The 19,343-nt window shown below is 42.8% G+C and overlaps 1 protein-coding gene across 1 annotated transcript in view; it reads left to right on the forward strand.

The window, feature by feature from the left end:
• The first annotated feature begins 231 nt into the window (after positions 1–231).
• LHFPL1 (LHFPL tetraspan subfamily member 1) overlaps positions 232–19,343 on the forward strand; it is a 54,149-nt gene continuing 35,037 nt past the window's right edge. The window contains exons 1-2 of the mRNA XM_075539466.1: positions 232–613; positions 13,024–13,122. Of these exons, the coding sequence (XP_075395581.1) occupies positions 232–613; positions 13,024–13,122 (481 nt within the window). The remainder of the gene's footprint in view (positions 614–13,023; positions 13,123–19,343) is intronic.

Below are 19,343 nucleotides of genomic sequence, written 5' to 3' on the forward strand. Positions count from 1 at the left end.
TGCATCAGGCAGGAGCACGGGAAGAGCGGAAAAAGTCCCGGCAAGCAGAATTTCACAGGGACCCGAATGGTGCTCAAGAAAACAATCTTCGCCAGAAGCATGGGCCAAGTGGCACATAATTGAGCCCTAGGACTTGACAACCTGATGAAAATTAGGTCTATGGAGCTAACTTCCTGAACTTGGCCTTGTGTTCCAACCGGTTTCCCCATTCCTGCAGCGAAGCCTGGGGCCATGCGGAGCAGCCTGACCCTGGTGGGGACCCTCTGGGCTGTCCTGTCTCTTGTTACTGCTGTGGCCAGCTCTGCCAGCTACTTCCTGCCTTACTGGCTCTTTGGACTGCAGCTGGGGAAACCAGTGTCCTTCAGCACATTCCGGAGGTGCAACTACCCTGTGCGGGGAGAGGGGCACAGTCTGATCATGGTGGAAGAGTGTGGGCGCTATGCCAGCTTCAGTGCCATCCCAAGCCTGGCCTGGCAGATGTGCACCGTGGTGACAGGGGCCGGCTGTGCTTTGCTGCTCCTGGTGGCCCTGGCAGCGGTCCTGGGCTGCTGCATGGAGGAGCTCATCTCCAGAATGATGGGACGTTGCATGGGAGCAGCACAATTTGTGGGAGGTAAGTCCTGGATCTTTGGCATTGGGAAGCTTTTGTGGGGCAGGGGGGAGCGATTGGGAGAGGAAGGTAGGATGGTGGCTTTATGGGGGAAATCTCTCTTACTTCCTCACTGGAGACCAACTGGAAGGCCATGGATAGGGACACCTTTGAAATGACCTAGTTTGGAATTTTTCAAAGTTTAATCTACATCAGGGCTTTCATTCAGAGCAAAATCACCTTTCATTGTGACCCATGATAACCCTGTAGGACAGAGAAGAACTGCCCCTATGGATTTCCAACACTGTGAATCTTGATGTGAGGAGAACGTCTTATCTTTCTCCCATAGAGCCGATGGCAGTTTTGAACTACTGACCTTGTGGTGAGCAGTTAAACAAGTAACCTACTACACTACATCTCCAGGGCTCCTAAAGTGGCCAATAGGGCAAGTTGATCTCTGTTGCTTGGTCTCCATTATTTTTACCTTTCTTCCACCTGCAAGGCACCCATTGTAGAATACTTTTCAGAGCTCCCCCCACCCACCCAAGAGTCAGAAACCTATACGATAGCATCACTAATGGGAAATAAATGAGCTCCGAGAGCTCTTCTATTTGGTGGTTATCTAAGAGAGCAGTGATCTGATGAACACACCTACATACACAGATGTTAATATGAATAAGAGTTCCATGAACAGCCTTCACCAAAGAGAATCCCTAAGAGTGAAGTGCTAGGTACCTGCATCTAAGGCCAGCCTTATCTACTGTCCCTGAACAGGACTACTTTATTGTGATCCTGACACACTCATTTGTCATTTACCTCATTTAAGATGCCTCTAAAGTTAATGCTGCGGAGCTTGTGGTAAGCAACTAGACTAGGGATGTCCAAAATGTTAACATTTCCGACAGAAGTCAGCCACTAAGTGTTGGGGCATTGAAATTGTATAAGAAATGCATACACGTTTAAGACAGATACAGGGTGTGACTCTTTGAGCAATTTTGTACACCTGTATGGGGCACTGAGAAAAGGTGCTGGTAGAACTGACTGATGAAGATTATTTTTGATCTGGTTGCTGTCTGAAATTTAGAAGTATGAACTCAGTTATTTCCATGACCATCTCCCTTAGCTGCACATTGTGTGTGACGAGAATCAGACAACCTGGACTCCACTTCTAACTGTTTCACTAGGTAACTCTGTGACGAGGGACAAATGATATGACCTCTTTTGTGCTGAACATTCTTTGAAATTGTCCACTAGGAATTCAACCTAGATCTTGTTATGAAACAGAAATAGTGATGGGCTAAGGCAGTGATTCTCAACTGGGAAGGGCGTTTGCCCTGCTAGTGAAATCTGGTGATGTCTAGAGACATATTTGGTTGTCAAAGCTTAGGGTGATGCTAATGACATCCAGAGGATGGAAGCCAGGTAAGTAGACCTAATGGTATCCTAAGGTATGAGTTGGATTGCTACTACAAGGTTCGTAGTTCAAACCCACTCACTGCTCCCTGGGAGAAAGGCAAGGCTGTTTGCTCCCATAAATATGTACAATCTTGAAGACCCTATAGGTTTGCTATGTGTCAAAACTGATTTGATGGCAGTTGGGATGAACCGGACAGACACCTCCTCCCCCAAGTTAGAGAACTGTCTGTGTCCAAATAGGTCAATAGAAGCAAGTTTGAGAACTCCTGGGCTGATAACTGTGGTTTTTCTGGCTTGCTTCTGAAAAGCACCAGATTCATTTGTCATTCCAGTTAAAGTGATGTTTCTGGTTCCTCTTCATTTGTCATTCCAGTTAAAGTGATGTTTCTGGTTCCCCTTTCCCTCGGAATCATTGTAAACAGTTTAGATCTGAACTATCACTCTATCCTCCATCCTCTCTGAATTATTCTGATTTTTAAAGGAGCGGGTTTTTTTCCTGACCACATTGGAAAGTAGAGTAAGATTGGTTTATTTCTCCCCTTTGAAAACCATGGTACCAAACCAAAGGCTAAGGCCGGTTCGTGCTAATGATCTGATCTCCTTTGAGACCTCAGAGGCACCTCACCTTTACCTTCATTCATGGCATGTTATCAGTGGGTCTGCATTTCTATGGTTACATTATTTTAGGGATTGACAGTGGACTAGCAGGAGAAAAGGGTGGTACTCAAAATTCATAAGGGTATGCCCAGTGCCTCGCACAGAGCTGGTATTCAGTAACCCTAGAGAAAATGAATATAAGGCTTAGGCGGTGAGACCTTTATATTGTGGAGTTGTACATGTCAAAGCTGGGCCAGACCACATTCTTTTTCCTCTCAGGCTCCCATGCACAGCTGGCAGCACCCAGAATTCTCTTCAAACTTGGTGATAACTTAGCCCCACTTGCATTTCTGAGAGTTTGCAGCAAAGATCGAGGCGGGGAAAACTGGCCAGAATCAGAGGATCAATAACAGCAGAGAGCATTGGAAAGTCGATTATGGCAGATATCATCAGATTGAAATGTACTACCTTTGATCTCCCTTTGGACTCATTTGAAAATTGTTTTAATATTGTCTGCTTTCTTTCTGAATGAGAATATTCTATGTTTTGTCTAGTCATTGTCAGGTATTTTTGCTTGTTTATATACTTTCCTGCTTGCTTGCTTCCTGTTTATGGTTTGTATGATTTTCTGAATATGAAATCCAGGAGAGGTAAATCTATAGTGACAGGAATTGGACTGACAGTTAGTTGCTTATGGGTATGGAAGGGGAGGATGGCAGGAAGTAGGGCACTAACAGCAATGAGCACAAGAAGAAAATGTTCTAAAATTGTAGTGATGATTGCACAAAACGTCTTAATGTAATTGAATGATTAAATTGCCTAAAATGTGAAGTCTATATAACCCAATAAATCAAACAACAAAACATCAGCCTGGGTTAGACACTGAGGATTAACAGGGGTTCTATGCTCAGTTTGTCCCGCTTAGGGATATGACTAAGACTCTTCTAAAACACAGCTCTCCAAATGGTGACTTTTAGTTGATCTCACCTCCTAGGTTGAGAACCTCAAGAGATATTGTTGCTGGGAGGTGTGGGAAAATACAGGAAATGTGGACAGCCATGGGCTGAGTGGGACAGCTTTGACGGTCTCACTGAGGGAGTTACAATATCTGAGTGGCATTGCCACCTGATTCAACTCTGTCATTGTATATTTCCCATGATGGCGAGACTTTGTCTTATATACTTTGGACATAGTGTCAGGAGAGACCAGCACCTGGAGAAGGACATCATGTTTGGTAAAGTAGAGAGACAGTGAAAAAGAGGAAGGCCCTCCAGGAGATGGTCTGACCCCATGGCTACCACAGTGGGCTCAGGCATAGGAGCAATTGTGAGGCTGGCGTAGGACCAGGCAGTGTTTCGCTCTGTCATGCACAGTGTAGCTAAGCGAACGAACCAACTCAGTGGCAACTAACAACAACAACAACATTATTTCCATGGACCCTTGTCATAGGAACATGGTCCCAGTGTTTATATTGAAATTATAGGCTTTAATGTTTCCAGAATAAAGTATAACTTGACAGCAATCATAGCCAGGTTCAGGACCCAGGGTGTATATTAGGCTGATGCCAGGGCAGGACAACGCTAGTGGATAGGTTGCTAGATCGCCAAAGCTTGCTCATCTGTAACACAGATCAACTGAGCAGGCCATGGCTGCCTCCCTTTGAAATGTGAGGGGATGGTGACGTCTGCTTGTTTGTACCATATTTGGGGGCGCTTCTTGGCACATGACCATCACCTCTTCTGAAGGCTTAGTTCCGACCCTCAGAGACAGATTTTGCCAGTGGCAGGAAGCCAATCCCGGACAGGATTTTTGAGCGCCGTGGATAAAATATACAAGAGAACAGTCTGTGGGGTGTCGGGTTGAAGTTTGTTCAGCCTAGTGGGGATTGATTTTACTGCCCTAAGCCTGGCTGTTTCTCGGCAGCTAGTGCATTAACTGAAATACATCAGGAGGAGGAGCCAATTAGTACCGGGTCTGGTTTATCATTGCCAGACCCCAAACCACTGAAGAGATGGAGTATCCATTAAGAACTCCCTCCTCCCCCTGCCCAACACTTGTTCCCCGGTCTGGCGGCTGCCCACAGATGAGCGGTGGGAAGGGGGAGAGACAGGAAGAAATAAAGAACTGCTGAACTGAGTCATATTCAGCAAGGTGACCTGATGGGGCCCTTGGGTCCCATTTTCTCCACCTGCATCTGATCCAGCTGGACAAGCCCGGGGTCCAGAGACTCTTCCATTGGGAGTTCTGTGCCCGGCTACAACCTGTGAAGGAAACATCTGGCCAGGAGATCATTACAACCCTGGGGATACTGAAGTTTCCAACTAGTGGGCCCCCAGTCCTTGAGAACACAGTCATTATTCATATGCAGTCTCTTGCGTATACATATGCAAGATGCTTATGAGTTATCCTCTCTCTTCTGTGAGAGCTAAACGAAGAAATAGGTGAGAAGTCAATATAAGGAACTTCTTGGCAGGAAACAAGTGTAAGATCTTGGATTGGGTTTCTCGAGGGAGGCCAAGAATCTTTCTAAAGCAGAGAATGTTTCACAATCCCGGGGAGTACTTCAAAAATGTGGCTCCTCTCTCGCCTCGCCAGGCTTCCTTCCCATTCGAACAGATCCTGAAACAGGAGGAAGGCTTTGTGTTTTTGAAATAACTCCCCAGTGACTCTGATGCGTTCCCTTTTCCCAACCCACGTGGGAACAACTGCCCTGGATATTGTTTGTAAAGGGGACAGAATTCCACACACCCTGACGGGCACCAAGGCCTTTGTCCATGTAAGATGCTGCTGCTGTGTGTGTTTCAAGTTGAAGGAAACTGTCCCTGGAGACACATCCCAAAGAACTTGATTCTAGGAAAGGATGATATCTTCCTGAAAGACATTATCTTCTCGGAAAATAATGCACTTTCTGAAAGTTGCCTGAAATTTCACCAGACATTGTTTCATATATTTGCATCCTACTGTGTACCCATTACAAGTAGGGATTTCGGTTTGGGAAAATCACCTTCAAAGAGGTTAACCTACCAGCAAAGACCCCCATAGCAAGTCAAATTGAGAATAGGACCCAGGACCCTTGACATCCCCACCGCTGCCTTCATTTGAGCAATAATTATAATCACAATGTTCTTCACAGTGATTCAAAAACTGCTTACAGAAGAATTACCTGGGGTGTTTATTGACAAATGTATGTGTGTATGTATGTTTGTGTGTGTGTGTATATATATATATTTTAAACCATTCTCAGCCTACTAAATCAGGACTGCTCAGGACAGGTAATCTGCATTTTATATAGGCCTTCAGACTATGTTATGTTTGGAAATGTATTATAAAATCAGTCCGATGCGTGTCCTCCACTCTGCTTAAGAAATAGAACATTGTCATAGAGTTGAACACCCCTAATTGCATTCCCCTGTCACCAGTGCTATGAATGGGTTGATTGTCACCTCCCCCCTCCCCCCTCCCCTTCATTCTAATATACCTTAGAGTTTGAAAGTCTCTGCTCCGTTTTCTTTCTTTTTATTCATTTTATTGGGGGCACATACAACTCTTATCACAATCCATATATACATCCATTGTGTCAAGCACATTTTTACATTTGTTGCCATCATCTTTCTCAAAACATTTGCTTTCTACTTGAGCCCTTGATATAAACTCTTCATTTTCTCCCTCCCTCCCCACTCTCCCCTCCCTCCTGAACCTTTGATAATTTATAACTTATTATTATTTTGTCATGTCTCACACTGTCGGACATCTCCCTTCACCCCCTTTACTTTTGTCCATTCCCCAGGGAGGGGATTATATGTAGATCCTTTTAACCATTTCCCCATTTCTACCCCACTTTCCCTATACCCTCCTGCTATCACCACTCTCACAACTGGTCCCAAAGGGATCATCTGTTTTGGATTCCCTGTATTTTCAGCTCCTATCTGTACTAGTGTACATCCTCTGGCCTATCCGGATTTGTAAAGTAGAATAGGGATCATGAGAGTGGGTGCGGTGGTGAGAAGCACTTAAGAATTAGAGGAAAGTTGTATGTTTCATCATTGCTACCCTGCATCCTGACTGGCTTGTCTCTTCCTGGAGACCCTTCTGTAAGGGGGTGTCAGGTTGCCTACATATGGACTTTGGGTCTCCACTCTGCACTCCCCCATTTATAATGATATGATTTTTTTTGTTCTTTGATGCCTGCTACCTGATCCCTTCGATACCTCGTGGTCACAACAGTATGCTGTGCTTCTTCCATGTCGACTTTGTTGCTTCTGAGCTAGATGGCCACTTGTTTACCTTCAAGCCTTTAAGACCCCAGACGCTATATCTTTTGATAGTCGGGCACCATAAGTTTTCTTCGCCACATTTGTTTATGCATCTATTTGTCCTCAGCGGTCATATCAGGGAGGTGAGCACACAATGATATGTTTTTTTGTTCTTTTTATTTTATTTTAAACAATTTATTAGGGGCTTGGTTTTTTGTTCTGATGATGCCTGATAACTGATGCCTTCGACACCTCGTGGTCACACAGGCTGGTGTGCTTCATCCATGTGGGCTTTATTGCTTCTGAGCTAGATGGCTGCTTGTTTACCTGCAAGCCTTTAAGACCCCACACACTCTATCTTTTGATAGCTGGACATCATCAGCTTTCTTCACCACATTTGCTTATGCACACATTTGTCTTCAGTGATCATATCAGGAAGGTGGACACACAGTGATATGATTTTTTGTTCTTTGGTGCCTGATACCTGGTTCCTTGCTCTGCTTGCTTCAGGTGTTGTTTGTTTCTGCAATTCCTTTTTGTTGCCTCCTTTGCCTTTAAATATTTACCCACCATTTAGACAACGAGTTGATACATCCTCTTATTGATGCTTCCTTTGATCTACTTCATCTCTAGCTCATTCACTAACCTGCTCTCTAATTCTGGTCGAGAATATAGGGGAATCAACTGGAAGGGTTCCTTGGATCAGGAATGGGGGATTGTAGCTGAATGACAGCTATAAGGGCTATAAACTAAGCATATAAATAACAAGTTAATCAGTACCAGGCCTCTACTCCTTGGTATAAATTTGGATTGCATTGGTGGCTATCCAGATAGGCAACTTGGGGATGGGGTAGGGACTGATAATATGCTAGCTCACCTACCAGTTATACTTGTGTATAGATGGGGGAGGGGGACCTAGTAACACCCAGACATAAGATTTCTCCTGCCCAGAGGGGGTGAAAAACATTAGGAACCTACCTAATAGGGGATGTAAAATTTGGAAGGGTTTACATAACTGCTGGGATATGGGGACGCAGTGATTTTAGGTGCAGGGCAAGGTTGAGAGCAATAGGAATGTAGCTAGAATATATCCCAACACGTGCCTGAACTTCTGCTCCTGGAGGTTTGTATAAGTGTTGAGTTGCCACAAGTACTAAAGCTCGCTATGGTGTGTGACCCCAGGTGTTTGCATGGTCACAGCAGTGGAGTCCAACCACCACCACCAGGCTTGAGGAGGAGGTTTGGTGGATTTTGTTATAGGGGATTCGAGGGGAAGATGAAGCATTGGAAGAAGAGAAACACAATGGAAACCCACTGAGAGGCAGTTGCTGCTAGTTGCTGTGGGGTGGAGGCTGCCTCTTGGCGACACCATTTGTGCAGAGTAGAACTGCTCCACAGGGTGTCCAAGGGTGTGACCTTGCCACCTTTGCTGGACCTGTCTGAGTGAGTTCTTACCACCAGCCTTGCAGCCAGAGTGCTTAGCTGTTTGTTAAGCAACAGGAGCCATTTGTCCATTCAAACTGCCCATCTTTTCCTTAGCAGACCAATGCTCTACCCACCGCGCAACCTAGAATTTGCACGTGAATCCCATGCTCTTATTTGAACCACTGGCGAAAGAACAAATAATCTCTTTGCTCACATAAAGAGAACAGGCAGGAAAACCATATGGGGTGCTTTTTATCTGTCAGATGGACACAACAGGAGTCTGAACGGACTCAGTGGCACCTAACCACACCAACGGCACGTGGCGTTCACTTTTCCAAGCCCACATTGATGTGAAAAGCTGTGGGGGATACATATATTTGGTGCTCAATGAGCCTAAGGTTTATTTATCTGTTTGTTTTGTTTTGTTTTACATGTCAACTATTTCCTCTGTGGAGCAACAGGTCAGCAATCAATTAATACGGGGCAGATCGGTGTTCCCTGGGACAGGAGCCATAAAGAGAAGCTGTGGCCTAACAATCATCAAGATTTGTTAATACTTCTTGGATTTCCCAGGAACTTTGAATTTGTAGCTTGCATATTCTCAAAACAGGCCTGCAGGGCAGGGTGCCATTGTTCTCGTTTTTCAAGATGAGATCATTGAGGCCTCGAGAGATTAAATAACTTGCCTGAGGAGGTCAAATAGCTTCTGGGTGACAGAACTGGAATTGGATGTTAGATCTAGATTGACCTGAATGCTCCAGTCCCTTAAACCGTGTCTTGTTGCATAATCTCTCTGGAGCTCAGGCCTGCGAAATTACTACTGCCAGATAGGAAGATAAGAGGCTAAAGGTGGTCACGGATGCATACCTGTTTCTTTGGCGATCTGACTGATTAGAGGGAAGAACACACGAACTATTAATTCCCTCCGTGGGTGTCAACATTTCTCAGTGGGAGGGAGAGAGGGAGTCGTGGGTTATCCCCCAAGGCCTGTTGCCTCTCCATTTCTAAGGTTCAGAGACTGACCCAGGTTTCTAGAACCCAGCCCCGGTCTGAAGGTTCTTTCAGGGGCCATCTCCTTTGAGAAGCAAAGAGGAAACGTCTCAGCTAGGTAGAAAGAACCGATTCTGAAGCAGATGAATCTGTTCAGCATTTACTAGGTGCCAAGCAGCAAAAAATCAAAACAAAGCAAAACATCAGACCGAAACGAAAACCGAGCCCACTGCCCTTGAGTCCAGGCGGACACACAGCGGCCCTATGGAGTAATGTAAAAGTGCCTATGGAAGCGGATTCCCACAATTTCCTCATGTGCAGGAACTGGTGGGTTTGAACGGATGTCCTTTGGGTGAGCAGTTGAGGGCTTAACCAGGGCACTACCAGGGATCCTCCCACAAAGATACAGAATTGAAGGAAATATGGATGCTCCATTCAAGGAATGCACAATCTACTGAGGAAAGCAAACTACAGATAATTATGAATAATGTATAGCACCCAACCCCTTAAGAAAACACTGCTGTCGTGTTGATTCAGCCTCACGGTAACCCCGTAGGCCAGACTCAAACTGCGTCCGAGGGTTTCTGAGGCTGTAAACCTTCCCAGAAGCAGACTGCCTCATATTTCTACCGTGGTGTGGCTGATGGGTTTGAACCACCAACTGCTTGTACCCATGTGACTCCCGAATGCAGAGCACAGGATATTTCCACAATAGGATGGGGTAGGAAAAGAGAAACCTAAGTTTTGAAGCAGGAGATAATGAGGGAATGCTTTCTGGAATAAATCACCTTTGGCACGAGCTCCTCAAGATGGTAAGGCTTGCAGAACTGAAGAAGGTGAAAGATTCCCCCGACCACGTGGCGTCAATCTCTTGGCCACCACAATTCCTGCTTGGGTGATCAGAGTTCAGGCTCATCTCAGGGATTTCAATGCTCTCCTTGATCTTTCTGTAGGTTGAAATGCAGTGTTGATGTGTCTTCTTTTCTTCCTTGTCTGTGTGTAGAAGTTCAGTTTTTACTCACTTTTCCGTTGATGGGCACAAACGAGTAGAAGACAAGGATTTGTTTCCATTGACCATTTTGTCCTTTGTCCTTTCAGTGTAATTTGGGTCACTTCCTCATAATGTAACATCTCAAACTTTGTCAAAAATAGGAGTGTTTTTCCATTTCCCTTGGGTTGATTCCAGAGCCCAGAAAGGTCCCTAAGTGACTAGTTTCATTCTCTTAAAGATTGCGAGATAAGCAATAATTCCCTTTAATTGTAAGCATCATATTGATGGAAATTCCTAACCTTAAGTGATCATTCTGTTCGTTTCTGACACCTTATTCCGTGTCAGAATGTTCTCTCCCTTGTTCTAGTAAATACTTCTTACTATTTGTCTTTCATTCTTTCTTAAAACTTGCTATTTCTTTCGATGTGTATCTTTTCCTGTGGTCAACTTGTGTGCCGAGACAAGTTGGTTGCCACGTTGCAGACAAGTAAGGATGTCTTCTTACAAAAAAAAGGTTAGACTGAAGGCACAGTCGGATTAGTTGCTACCCAGAGTCTATGTGGGATCTTCCTGTGGGAGGAAAGGGAAGTGAAGATCAGGTCAGCGTTCCCTGGAGCAGCCTGCCTTTCACCATCCAGATGAGCCCCAGTTTGGAAGCTATAAATACACCATTCATTTATCATTAATCAAGCACCTGCTCTATGGCCGCTTTGTTCTAGTTTGTACATCTGCATTTATGGCAGGTGACCTTGCTGTGACCTTTAGTACAGCAAGTAAAGCCCAATGTTCTTATACTTAGGCACTTTGGGTCACAAGCAGCGAAGACTTACTTGAGTTCTTAGCAGGAAATGTGTGGTCTAGAAATCTAGGAAGAAAAAGCATGTTTGGAAACTGATTGTGGTAGCAATTGTACAATTCTGTGTGACGTGCTTGAACTATGGAAGGATATAATGGTCTTAACTCCTGTTAATAATACACTTATAAAAACAAGCTGCAAATGAAGAAATCCATTATTTAGTATAGTATACAGTATCTTCTCATACATGACATGGTAGAATACAGAGAAAATAATAGCATAATTGAAGAGCCTTATCTTTAATACACATATGATCTGGTTGGAAAGCCAAGGTAAATTCATGAAATTATTCACATTCTCAAATATGCTGCTGTTTTCGTAGCATGAGGAATCTTCATTTTAAACCCTAACTGTAAATGAATATTGGTTGACCTAAATACACCTTATTTTAAATTTAATAGAAATATTTCTCTGATATTGACTAATGTGTGTTTTGGAGAAACCTGCCATTGGCATACCTGACATTTCTTTTTTTATAAACATCTTCAAAACCTAAAAGCCTTGTGAGTTGCATTCATGAATTAAACACAAAATTAATGCTTTCTTTATGGGGAAAGTATCTTGGCGTTATGGATCTTGGCATTAGTGGTATGTTCTGGTATAGTTAGGAGGGGGTCACAGGGTTTTTATCCTTCACCCTTTGGGTTTATCATATTAAATTTCACTTCTCATTCACAAAGAAGAAAAGAAGAGTGGGTTTGGAAAACTATTAGGCAAGCGGCTTTCTCTCAAATTCTCATGGTGTTTCCGTTTCATGCCAGTGTCTCCTCTGTTCTTTACCTAGGTCAGTTTGTTCGCTTTACACCTACTTGCTGTCCACGCCTAACTTTTCCACGAATTTCGCTTCAGTTCCACACATAGACTTGATCTGACTTTCTGGTGTTTTTGATTCCATCCCACCCCCAACTTGCTGTATCTCCTAACTAGTTCAGTACCCCAGTTCTTCTTGGTTCAACTTTCCCCAAATAAGGATTTAGGGCCCATCTCTTGTCTTGATGGCAGGTCATGATTTCATCCATTACAAAACAGACAATTAATGAATGTGTGAGTGTGTGTGTGTGTGTGTGTGTGTTGCCCATGCTTGGTTCAACCCTCTGTGGCCAGAGACAGCATGTAGTCTGTATGTTAAGAAATGGGAAAATCTAGGCAGTAGGCAAGCACTGTGAAGAAGGACTTCCCTTTTGAAGGGCATGTGGACATGCAGACCTCTGATTCTCTGGTAGGAAGAGGAAAATTCTGACTGGTTGAGGGCTCACCTTGTAGGTGCCGAATAACCTAGGCGAAATGGGGATGAAGGCAAGGTGGGAGGTAGTGGAAGCCAACACAGGGAAGAATTCATTGCATTCAGCATGAATGGTGTATCACGGAAGAGGGAGGATGGTGGCCTTCTTACCAAAAGAAGTCTCCTCAACTTCGGTTTCTCTGTAGGCCTCAGACAGGCACCTGAGGACAAGTTACAAAAGGAGGAGCTTATCTTCAGTCAGTAGAGATCCACTGGAGTCTGAGACACTAGCTTGTAGGGAAGAAGAGCAGTAGCCTTAGTGCTATTCTTTGTAATCAGACCAAAGTAGAAAAGGAGTATGATTGGAGCAGCCAAATTAGCCTTCCACAACATTGTCAAAAACACGTGGGCTATAAAATGTGCATAGGCCTGTCTCACTTCGCCAGTACAGTCCTTTGTCTCTGAGTTGGCCTCTGCTCCCTACTGTACTTCACCAGCTATGGTAGGACAACGAAATACTGTTGGGTTGTTACAATGACAGACATCTGGGGTAAAATAAGAGTGGTCAATAAATTGATTCAAAGAGGAAGAGGTAGAATTTGAGCCAAGTAATCTAGATGGCATGTCGAGATGACAAAAGAACCATGATCCTTTTTATCTCTCTGTGTCTGCTCTCCTTTGCAGGGCTGCTGATTGGCTCAGGATGTGCCTTGTACCCCTTAGGATGGAACAGTCCGGAGATCATGCAGACATGCGGGAATGCCTCTAATCAATTTCAGTTAGGTAAGGTGGCCTGGCCAGGAGGGCAGATTCATGGGAAATCTGTTCTCTTGTAGGGTGTGTGTGTGTGTGTGAGTGTGTGTGTGCTCTGCTTTGTTAGCTCACAATGATTGGTCATCATTTTCGCTTCCCTAACTATATATTTCCAAAGTCTAACATATATTTCCCATGACTGGCCTGTCCATTAGTAAAAAGCGAGGTAAAAATTTAGAACATTTCTCCTACTTGGTTGTTGGACCTGTGACTCTATCATGAAAGAAATATTATGCAAATAAACTGTAATTAATAAAATTCACCCCTTTAAAGTACATAACCAAAATGTTTTTAGGATCATCACAAGGTGGTGCAAACATTCCAGAACATTCCAATCACTTCAAAAAGTAAACTCATACCTATTAGTATTTACTCCCCATTCACCCTTCTCTACAACCTCTTACAACCATTCATCTACTTTCTCATTAGATCAATGTGTCTGTTTTAGACATATCATAAAAATGAAATCATATAATATACAGAAAAAGAAGTAACTGACTTCTCTCTCTTAGCATAAATGTTTGCAAGATTCATCTAGGTTGTACTATATATTTTTAAATTCCTTTTTATGACTGAATGATATTTATTCTATGGATAGACCACATTGTGTTTATTTTCTCACAAACTGGTAGGCATTTAGGTTGTTATCAATTCGGGCTATTGTAAATAATGCTACTATGCATATTTGTATACACATTTTTGTGTGAACATATGATTTTTTTCCCTCTTGAGTATATACCCTGGCATTGACATTCTGTGTCATATGGCAACTAATATTTTAGCTTTTTGAGGATCTGCCAAACTGTTTTCCAAAACGAATACACTGTTTGATGTTGCAAGCACCAGTGTGTGAAAATCAATTTCTCTACACCCTCATTAAGATGAGTTAGTTTCCATGTTTTTATCACCATCATCCTGAATGTGATGAAAGGACCCCATTGTGGTTTTGGTTTGAAACTCCATGATGGCTGCTGGCATTGAACTTCTTTGGTATTAGTTCTTTAGAGAAAGTCTGTTCCAGTGCTTTGCCCATTTTAAAAATAAAAAATACCACTTTAAAATAATTAAATCATTTTATTGGGGGCTTGTACAACACTTATCACAATCCACACATCCATCCATTGTGTCAAGCACTTTTGTACATTTGTTTCCCTCATCATTCTCAAAACATTTGCTTTCCACTTGAGCCCTTGATATCAGCTCCTCATTTTTTCTCCTCCCACTCCGCTCCCCCTTCCCCATGAGCCCTTGATAATTTATAAATTATTATTTCATATCCTGCACCTTCCGACATCTCCCTTCACCCACCTCCCTGTTGTCTGTTCCCCAGGGAGGAGGTTATAGGTAATCTGTTCCTCCTTTCTCCCTCACCTTCCTTCCACCCTCCCAGTATCGCCACTCTCACCACTGGTCCTGAGGGGTTCATCTGTCTTGGATTACTTGTGTTTCCAGTTCCTATCTATACCAGTGTATATCCTCTGGTCCAGCTGGATTTGTTAGGTAGAATTGGGACCACAATTTTTATTTTGAATTGGGTGAAGGTTTACAGAGTACATCAGTGTTATATTCAGTATTCCACATGTATTTTGTTTCATTTTATTGATTGCAATTCCTTCAATGTAACATCACTTTTCCCACTTTCTCCCTGTGTCTCCTGTTTCTATTCCTCCTTCTTTCCTAACCCTTCTGAACTATGCCTTTGGGTGAATACTGCCTTTTGATCTCAAAAGGCTAATCATTCTAAAGTGTGCGTACCCCTGTACTGTTACTGTTCACCTTGTAGACCTTTCTATTGCTTGCTGAAAATGCGGATGAGTTCAACAGCCATAAACTCGGAAGTCCCAAAGTTTTGATCCAACCAATGTGTCTGATCTCTTTTATGATATTTAGTTTTGTTTTGTGTTTTTCTCCTGCCCTATCCAAGAACTTCTAGGATGATCACTTTCAGAGGTGTTAACAGTGGTAGCTGGGTATCATCTAATTCTTCTCATCTCATGAGGAGGATACATGTGTGGTCCAGTAAGTCCATTGGACTAATTGCTTCCACGTTTCTTCTATTTTCATCACTTTTCTTTCCCTGGGGCATGGAGAGACCAATAGTTGTACCTTACATGATTGCTCATAAGCTTTTACGATCCTACTTGCTACTCACCAAGGAAGACTGCGGCACATAGTCTTTGTGACTTATTTATGCCAATTAACCTTGGTGTCACCCAAGGCTATTAATTGAGTCCTCCCTTCCCCCGGCCGGCCTAGTTATTCCTTCTCTCAAGGTGTTTGGTTATTCTTAACTTTTTCTCTTTTGTGCTCCAACATATTCATTGCTGGAATTACAGGAAAGGTAGTAATGGGCAACTATAAATATTCTCTTCCAAACCTTGATGTATTTATGGATATGCTCTTGTTCTCTCCTTCATGTCATTTAGCCTGTCTGTTCATGCATCTACTTGTAGATCACTATTTTTTCAGGATTGTGTACGTTAAATTATTGACCTCTGTAATCTTTAACTCAAAGATTCCTCCAGGTGTCTCCTCCTGCCTCCATCTTCCCACCACCCTCCACTCCTGGCAACTTCACTCTTGTTTTGTATTGCCTTATCCTTCACCCAAATTAAATTTGCTTGATTTCCTCTCCATTCAAAAGTTCTGTAATTCCACTGTTCTCATTTGTAGCTTTCTAAATGTCTACATGACAATTAGATACATGTGCTTCCCTATTTTCAGTCTTGCAATTGTTTCATCAGATATTTCTATAGTAGACTTTACTTCTGAGTGTTGGTGCTATGGATGTTAACTTCGGGATGTTGTCTGTTGTCACTCTGTGTGAAGACTTTCCTTTAACATTTCTGGTAAGGTTGGTTTGCTATTTTACAAACTTCTTTAACATCAGTTGACCTGCAAATATCCTGATGCTGCCATCATATTTCAGGGACAATTTTCTTACAGCAGTCTTGATTGGCAACAATACCATCCCATTAACTTCTTGCCTGCATGGTTTATGCTGGGAAACCAGAATGTAGCCTAATTGATCTTCATCTATAGCTAACTTTTCATTTTTCCTGAGCTGTTCTCAAGAATATTTACTTATCTTCCCACCCCCCTTTTATTGAAAGTTTGATGATGATGTGTCCCGGTCGTTTTCTTTTGGGATCTAGCTTGTTTGGGTTTCCTTCAGCTTCTGGAGTGGCTATCTTCTCATTTTTCATGCTGCCAGGGAAATTTTCTACCAGACTCTTCTGAAAACTTTTCTGTGCATTCTAAAATTCCCCTCGTGTCCTGGAATTCCAATGTGATGTTTCACATAATTCTGAGACTTCCTCTGTATATTTTAGTTCTTTACCTGATTTTTCCCTCTGGCAGATTAAATGAGCAAGGTGTCCTAAACTAATTAGGCCTTAATATGAATCATCTCAATTTCAATTTTATATTTTGTTATGACTTCTACTTTTTCATTTATTTTGTTCATTCATTTCTACTGAGTTTTGCTGAATTATTCTAAAGTTATTCTGTGTTTTATTTGTTTGTTTTTAAATCATTTTATTGGGAGCTCTTATAGATATTATAACAGTCTATAATTCAATTAGATCAAGAGTAATTGTACAATTGCTACCACCATCATTTTCAAAACATTTTCTTTCTTTTTGAACTCTTTGATATCAGCTCCCCTTTATTCCCTCCCTCCCACACCCTACCCCACAGGAACACTTATTATTATATATTATTATAAGAATTTGCCTATTGCTTTGTCAATATTTCTCTCAATGTGCCAAAAATACCTATCATTGTTTTGAATTCATTATCAAGTAGCTCCAAAGCCATTTCTTCTTTAGAAAGGGTTTCCATCTCTATAGCTTGGTCACTTGGCATGTTCTAGTTTTAGTGTGAATAGATGGAAGAAACAAACGAAAGATAGCCCAGCTACTCATTGTTCATAATGAAGCTTCTTTTACCTTGAGAAGCAGCATGAAACATTGAAATATAACCGATTTTGGAGTAAAAAAATCTCATTTGGAATAGAAGCAGTGCCACATGTATGGGGTAAGTCACTTGGTGTCTGTGTCCCAGTTTTGTTCTCTTTACAATGAAAATAAGATTTATAAATGACTCGGTATTGTTGTAAGGTGGAAATAACAAGAGGTGTATTAAAGTACCAAGTATAGACCGGGGATTGCATTTACTTTGACTCCTTTGTGGGGCCTATAGTCTACCTTGTGCTCCCTGTTTTATCGGGAGATACACAGACCCAATAAATATCATGAGTCTTCCACAGCTTGTTCCCGTAGCTTGCTTGAGGGAGATGAAGGCGATAGGGAATGGAATAGATGCAGACATTGTTAGTCTAAAAAGTGATTTGGAACATAACTAAAATAGATTGCTCCCTCTGACACTGACAAGAACTCTAAACCATTTAGCTGAACACGCTAAGGGATTCCAGTTGGTGCCTTAGAGCAGAGTAATCTGCCCAATGAGCCCTGACCAAAGTGTGACCCCCAATGTCATGGGATATAAAGAAAGGGTTGTTGCTTTAAAATTCCATGCTTTGGGGTAATTTGTTATGCAGCAATGCATAACAAACAAACAAAATGGCCACACACAAACACTCATGTATCTATATTTTGTATAAGCTAATTATTTTTTTTAAATCAAAAGTAATTTCGGTGCATGAAAAATTAAACTGTGCCATAAAGTTGAGAGTGAAAAAAAAATCATCTTTTTTGAAACTCCAGTAAGATGCAAGTCTCCACTGACAGACAAATGGTGGTAGCTCTTCAGCGACATTGACTGGGATTTGGACCCAAGTCTCTCATGCAGAAGGCAAGGAACCTACAACTGAGGCACCATTGCTTTCAGTGAAAATCAACAGAAACAAAATCTTTCTAAGAGGCCATAGCTGTTTTCATGTAAGTTTATGAAGTCACTCTCAATAGCACTGAAATTCAATTAAAGGTCCATACCACCTCTCCATGGAGCACATTGGCAACACAGTCTTGTGAATATGATCTAGCCAAAGCCTGAAGAACTCAAGCATGGCACATGGTAACAGTTTATATTTACCCATTGTAGACTGAGAACCTCCTGAGACCGGGAGGGGTCAGACGATTCCTCTAAAGTCACAGAGCAAGTGACTGGCCGACCTGGCCAGGGATCCTGGCATCAAAGTCCCTCTCTCATGTGTATGTTAAAACTCTTTTCATCCACTCCACTGGCGAGGATATGGCTTCAGTCACTGGAGTGCTTGTCTGTCAAATACACGTCACCTTAATTGTTTCCGAAATAAATGTCGGAAAGAAGCATCGTGGAAAGCATCCATTTACCCACCTGCCTGCGCTATCCTCATCCCTCACCTCAGGCCCCACTGGCATTTGAGTCTAATCCGTAACGAAAATAAAGAAGTGGTTGGGCCTGTCGGTATTCTGGAGGAAGTCCCCAGCAGAATGGTTTGATGGGGGGATGTTAAAGTGCCTCCAGATTGGTTGTGCATCCTAAAGGCAGTGGAGTTGTCCTCTTTGGCTTGATCACAGAAGAAGGAAGAACACATTTTGTTTATTTTAGTATATCTAGTCCAAGATCAAGCATTGTCAGCCTGAGGCCTCTCTGGGATGTCTCCTGTTTATCTGCTGGTATCTCAGTCTCCATTCTTGAGAGTAACAGGTCTTGGGAGTGATGGGAGAAAGATTGAGGAAGACACGCTCCTCAGGGCAAAAGCACATATTTGTAAAATGAATCCCTAAGGACGTTCCCTTCCCAGCTCTGGGCTCCTGCCTTCCACCACCTCACCTGGCTCCAGGGCCTCCTCACGTCCAGTTCGTCCTCTGTGACCTCTACAAGCCTGTTCTTTTTCCACCATCTGCTTTCCTACACTGGCAGCTCACTTTTTAGACTCTCGTCTACAGGTCTTCAATGGCGCCGTTTAGGGAATTCACTTCCTCTCTTCTTTTCCTTCCTTTAAGAGGAAATCAACAGTGAAATATATGGAGAACCGAAGGACAAACCCAAGGCCATTGAATCGATTCTGACGCATGGTGACCCTATGTGACAGAGTGGAGCTGCTTCTTAGGGTTTCCGAGGCTCTAAATATTTATGGGAGCAGATGGCCTCAACTTGACCCCTCTTGTAGTTTGTGGGTTTGAACCACTCATCTTTGGGTTGGCAGTCCAATATTTCACCCGCTGCCTAGCAAGGCTATTTAA

This window comes from Tenrec ecaudatus, chromosome X, assembly GCF_050624435.1.
Source record: "Tenrec ecaudatus isolate mTenEca1 chromosome X, mTenEca1.hap1, whole genome shotgun sequence".
NCBI lineage: Eukaryota > Metazoa > Chordata > Mammalia > Afrosoricida > Tenrecidae > Tenrec > Tenrec ecaudatus.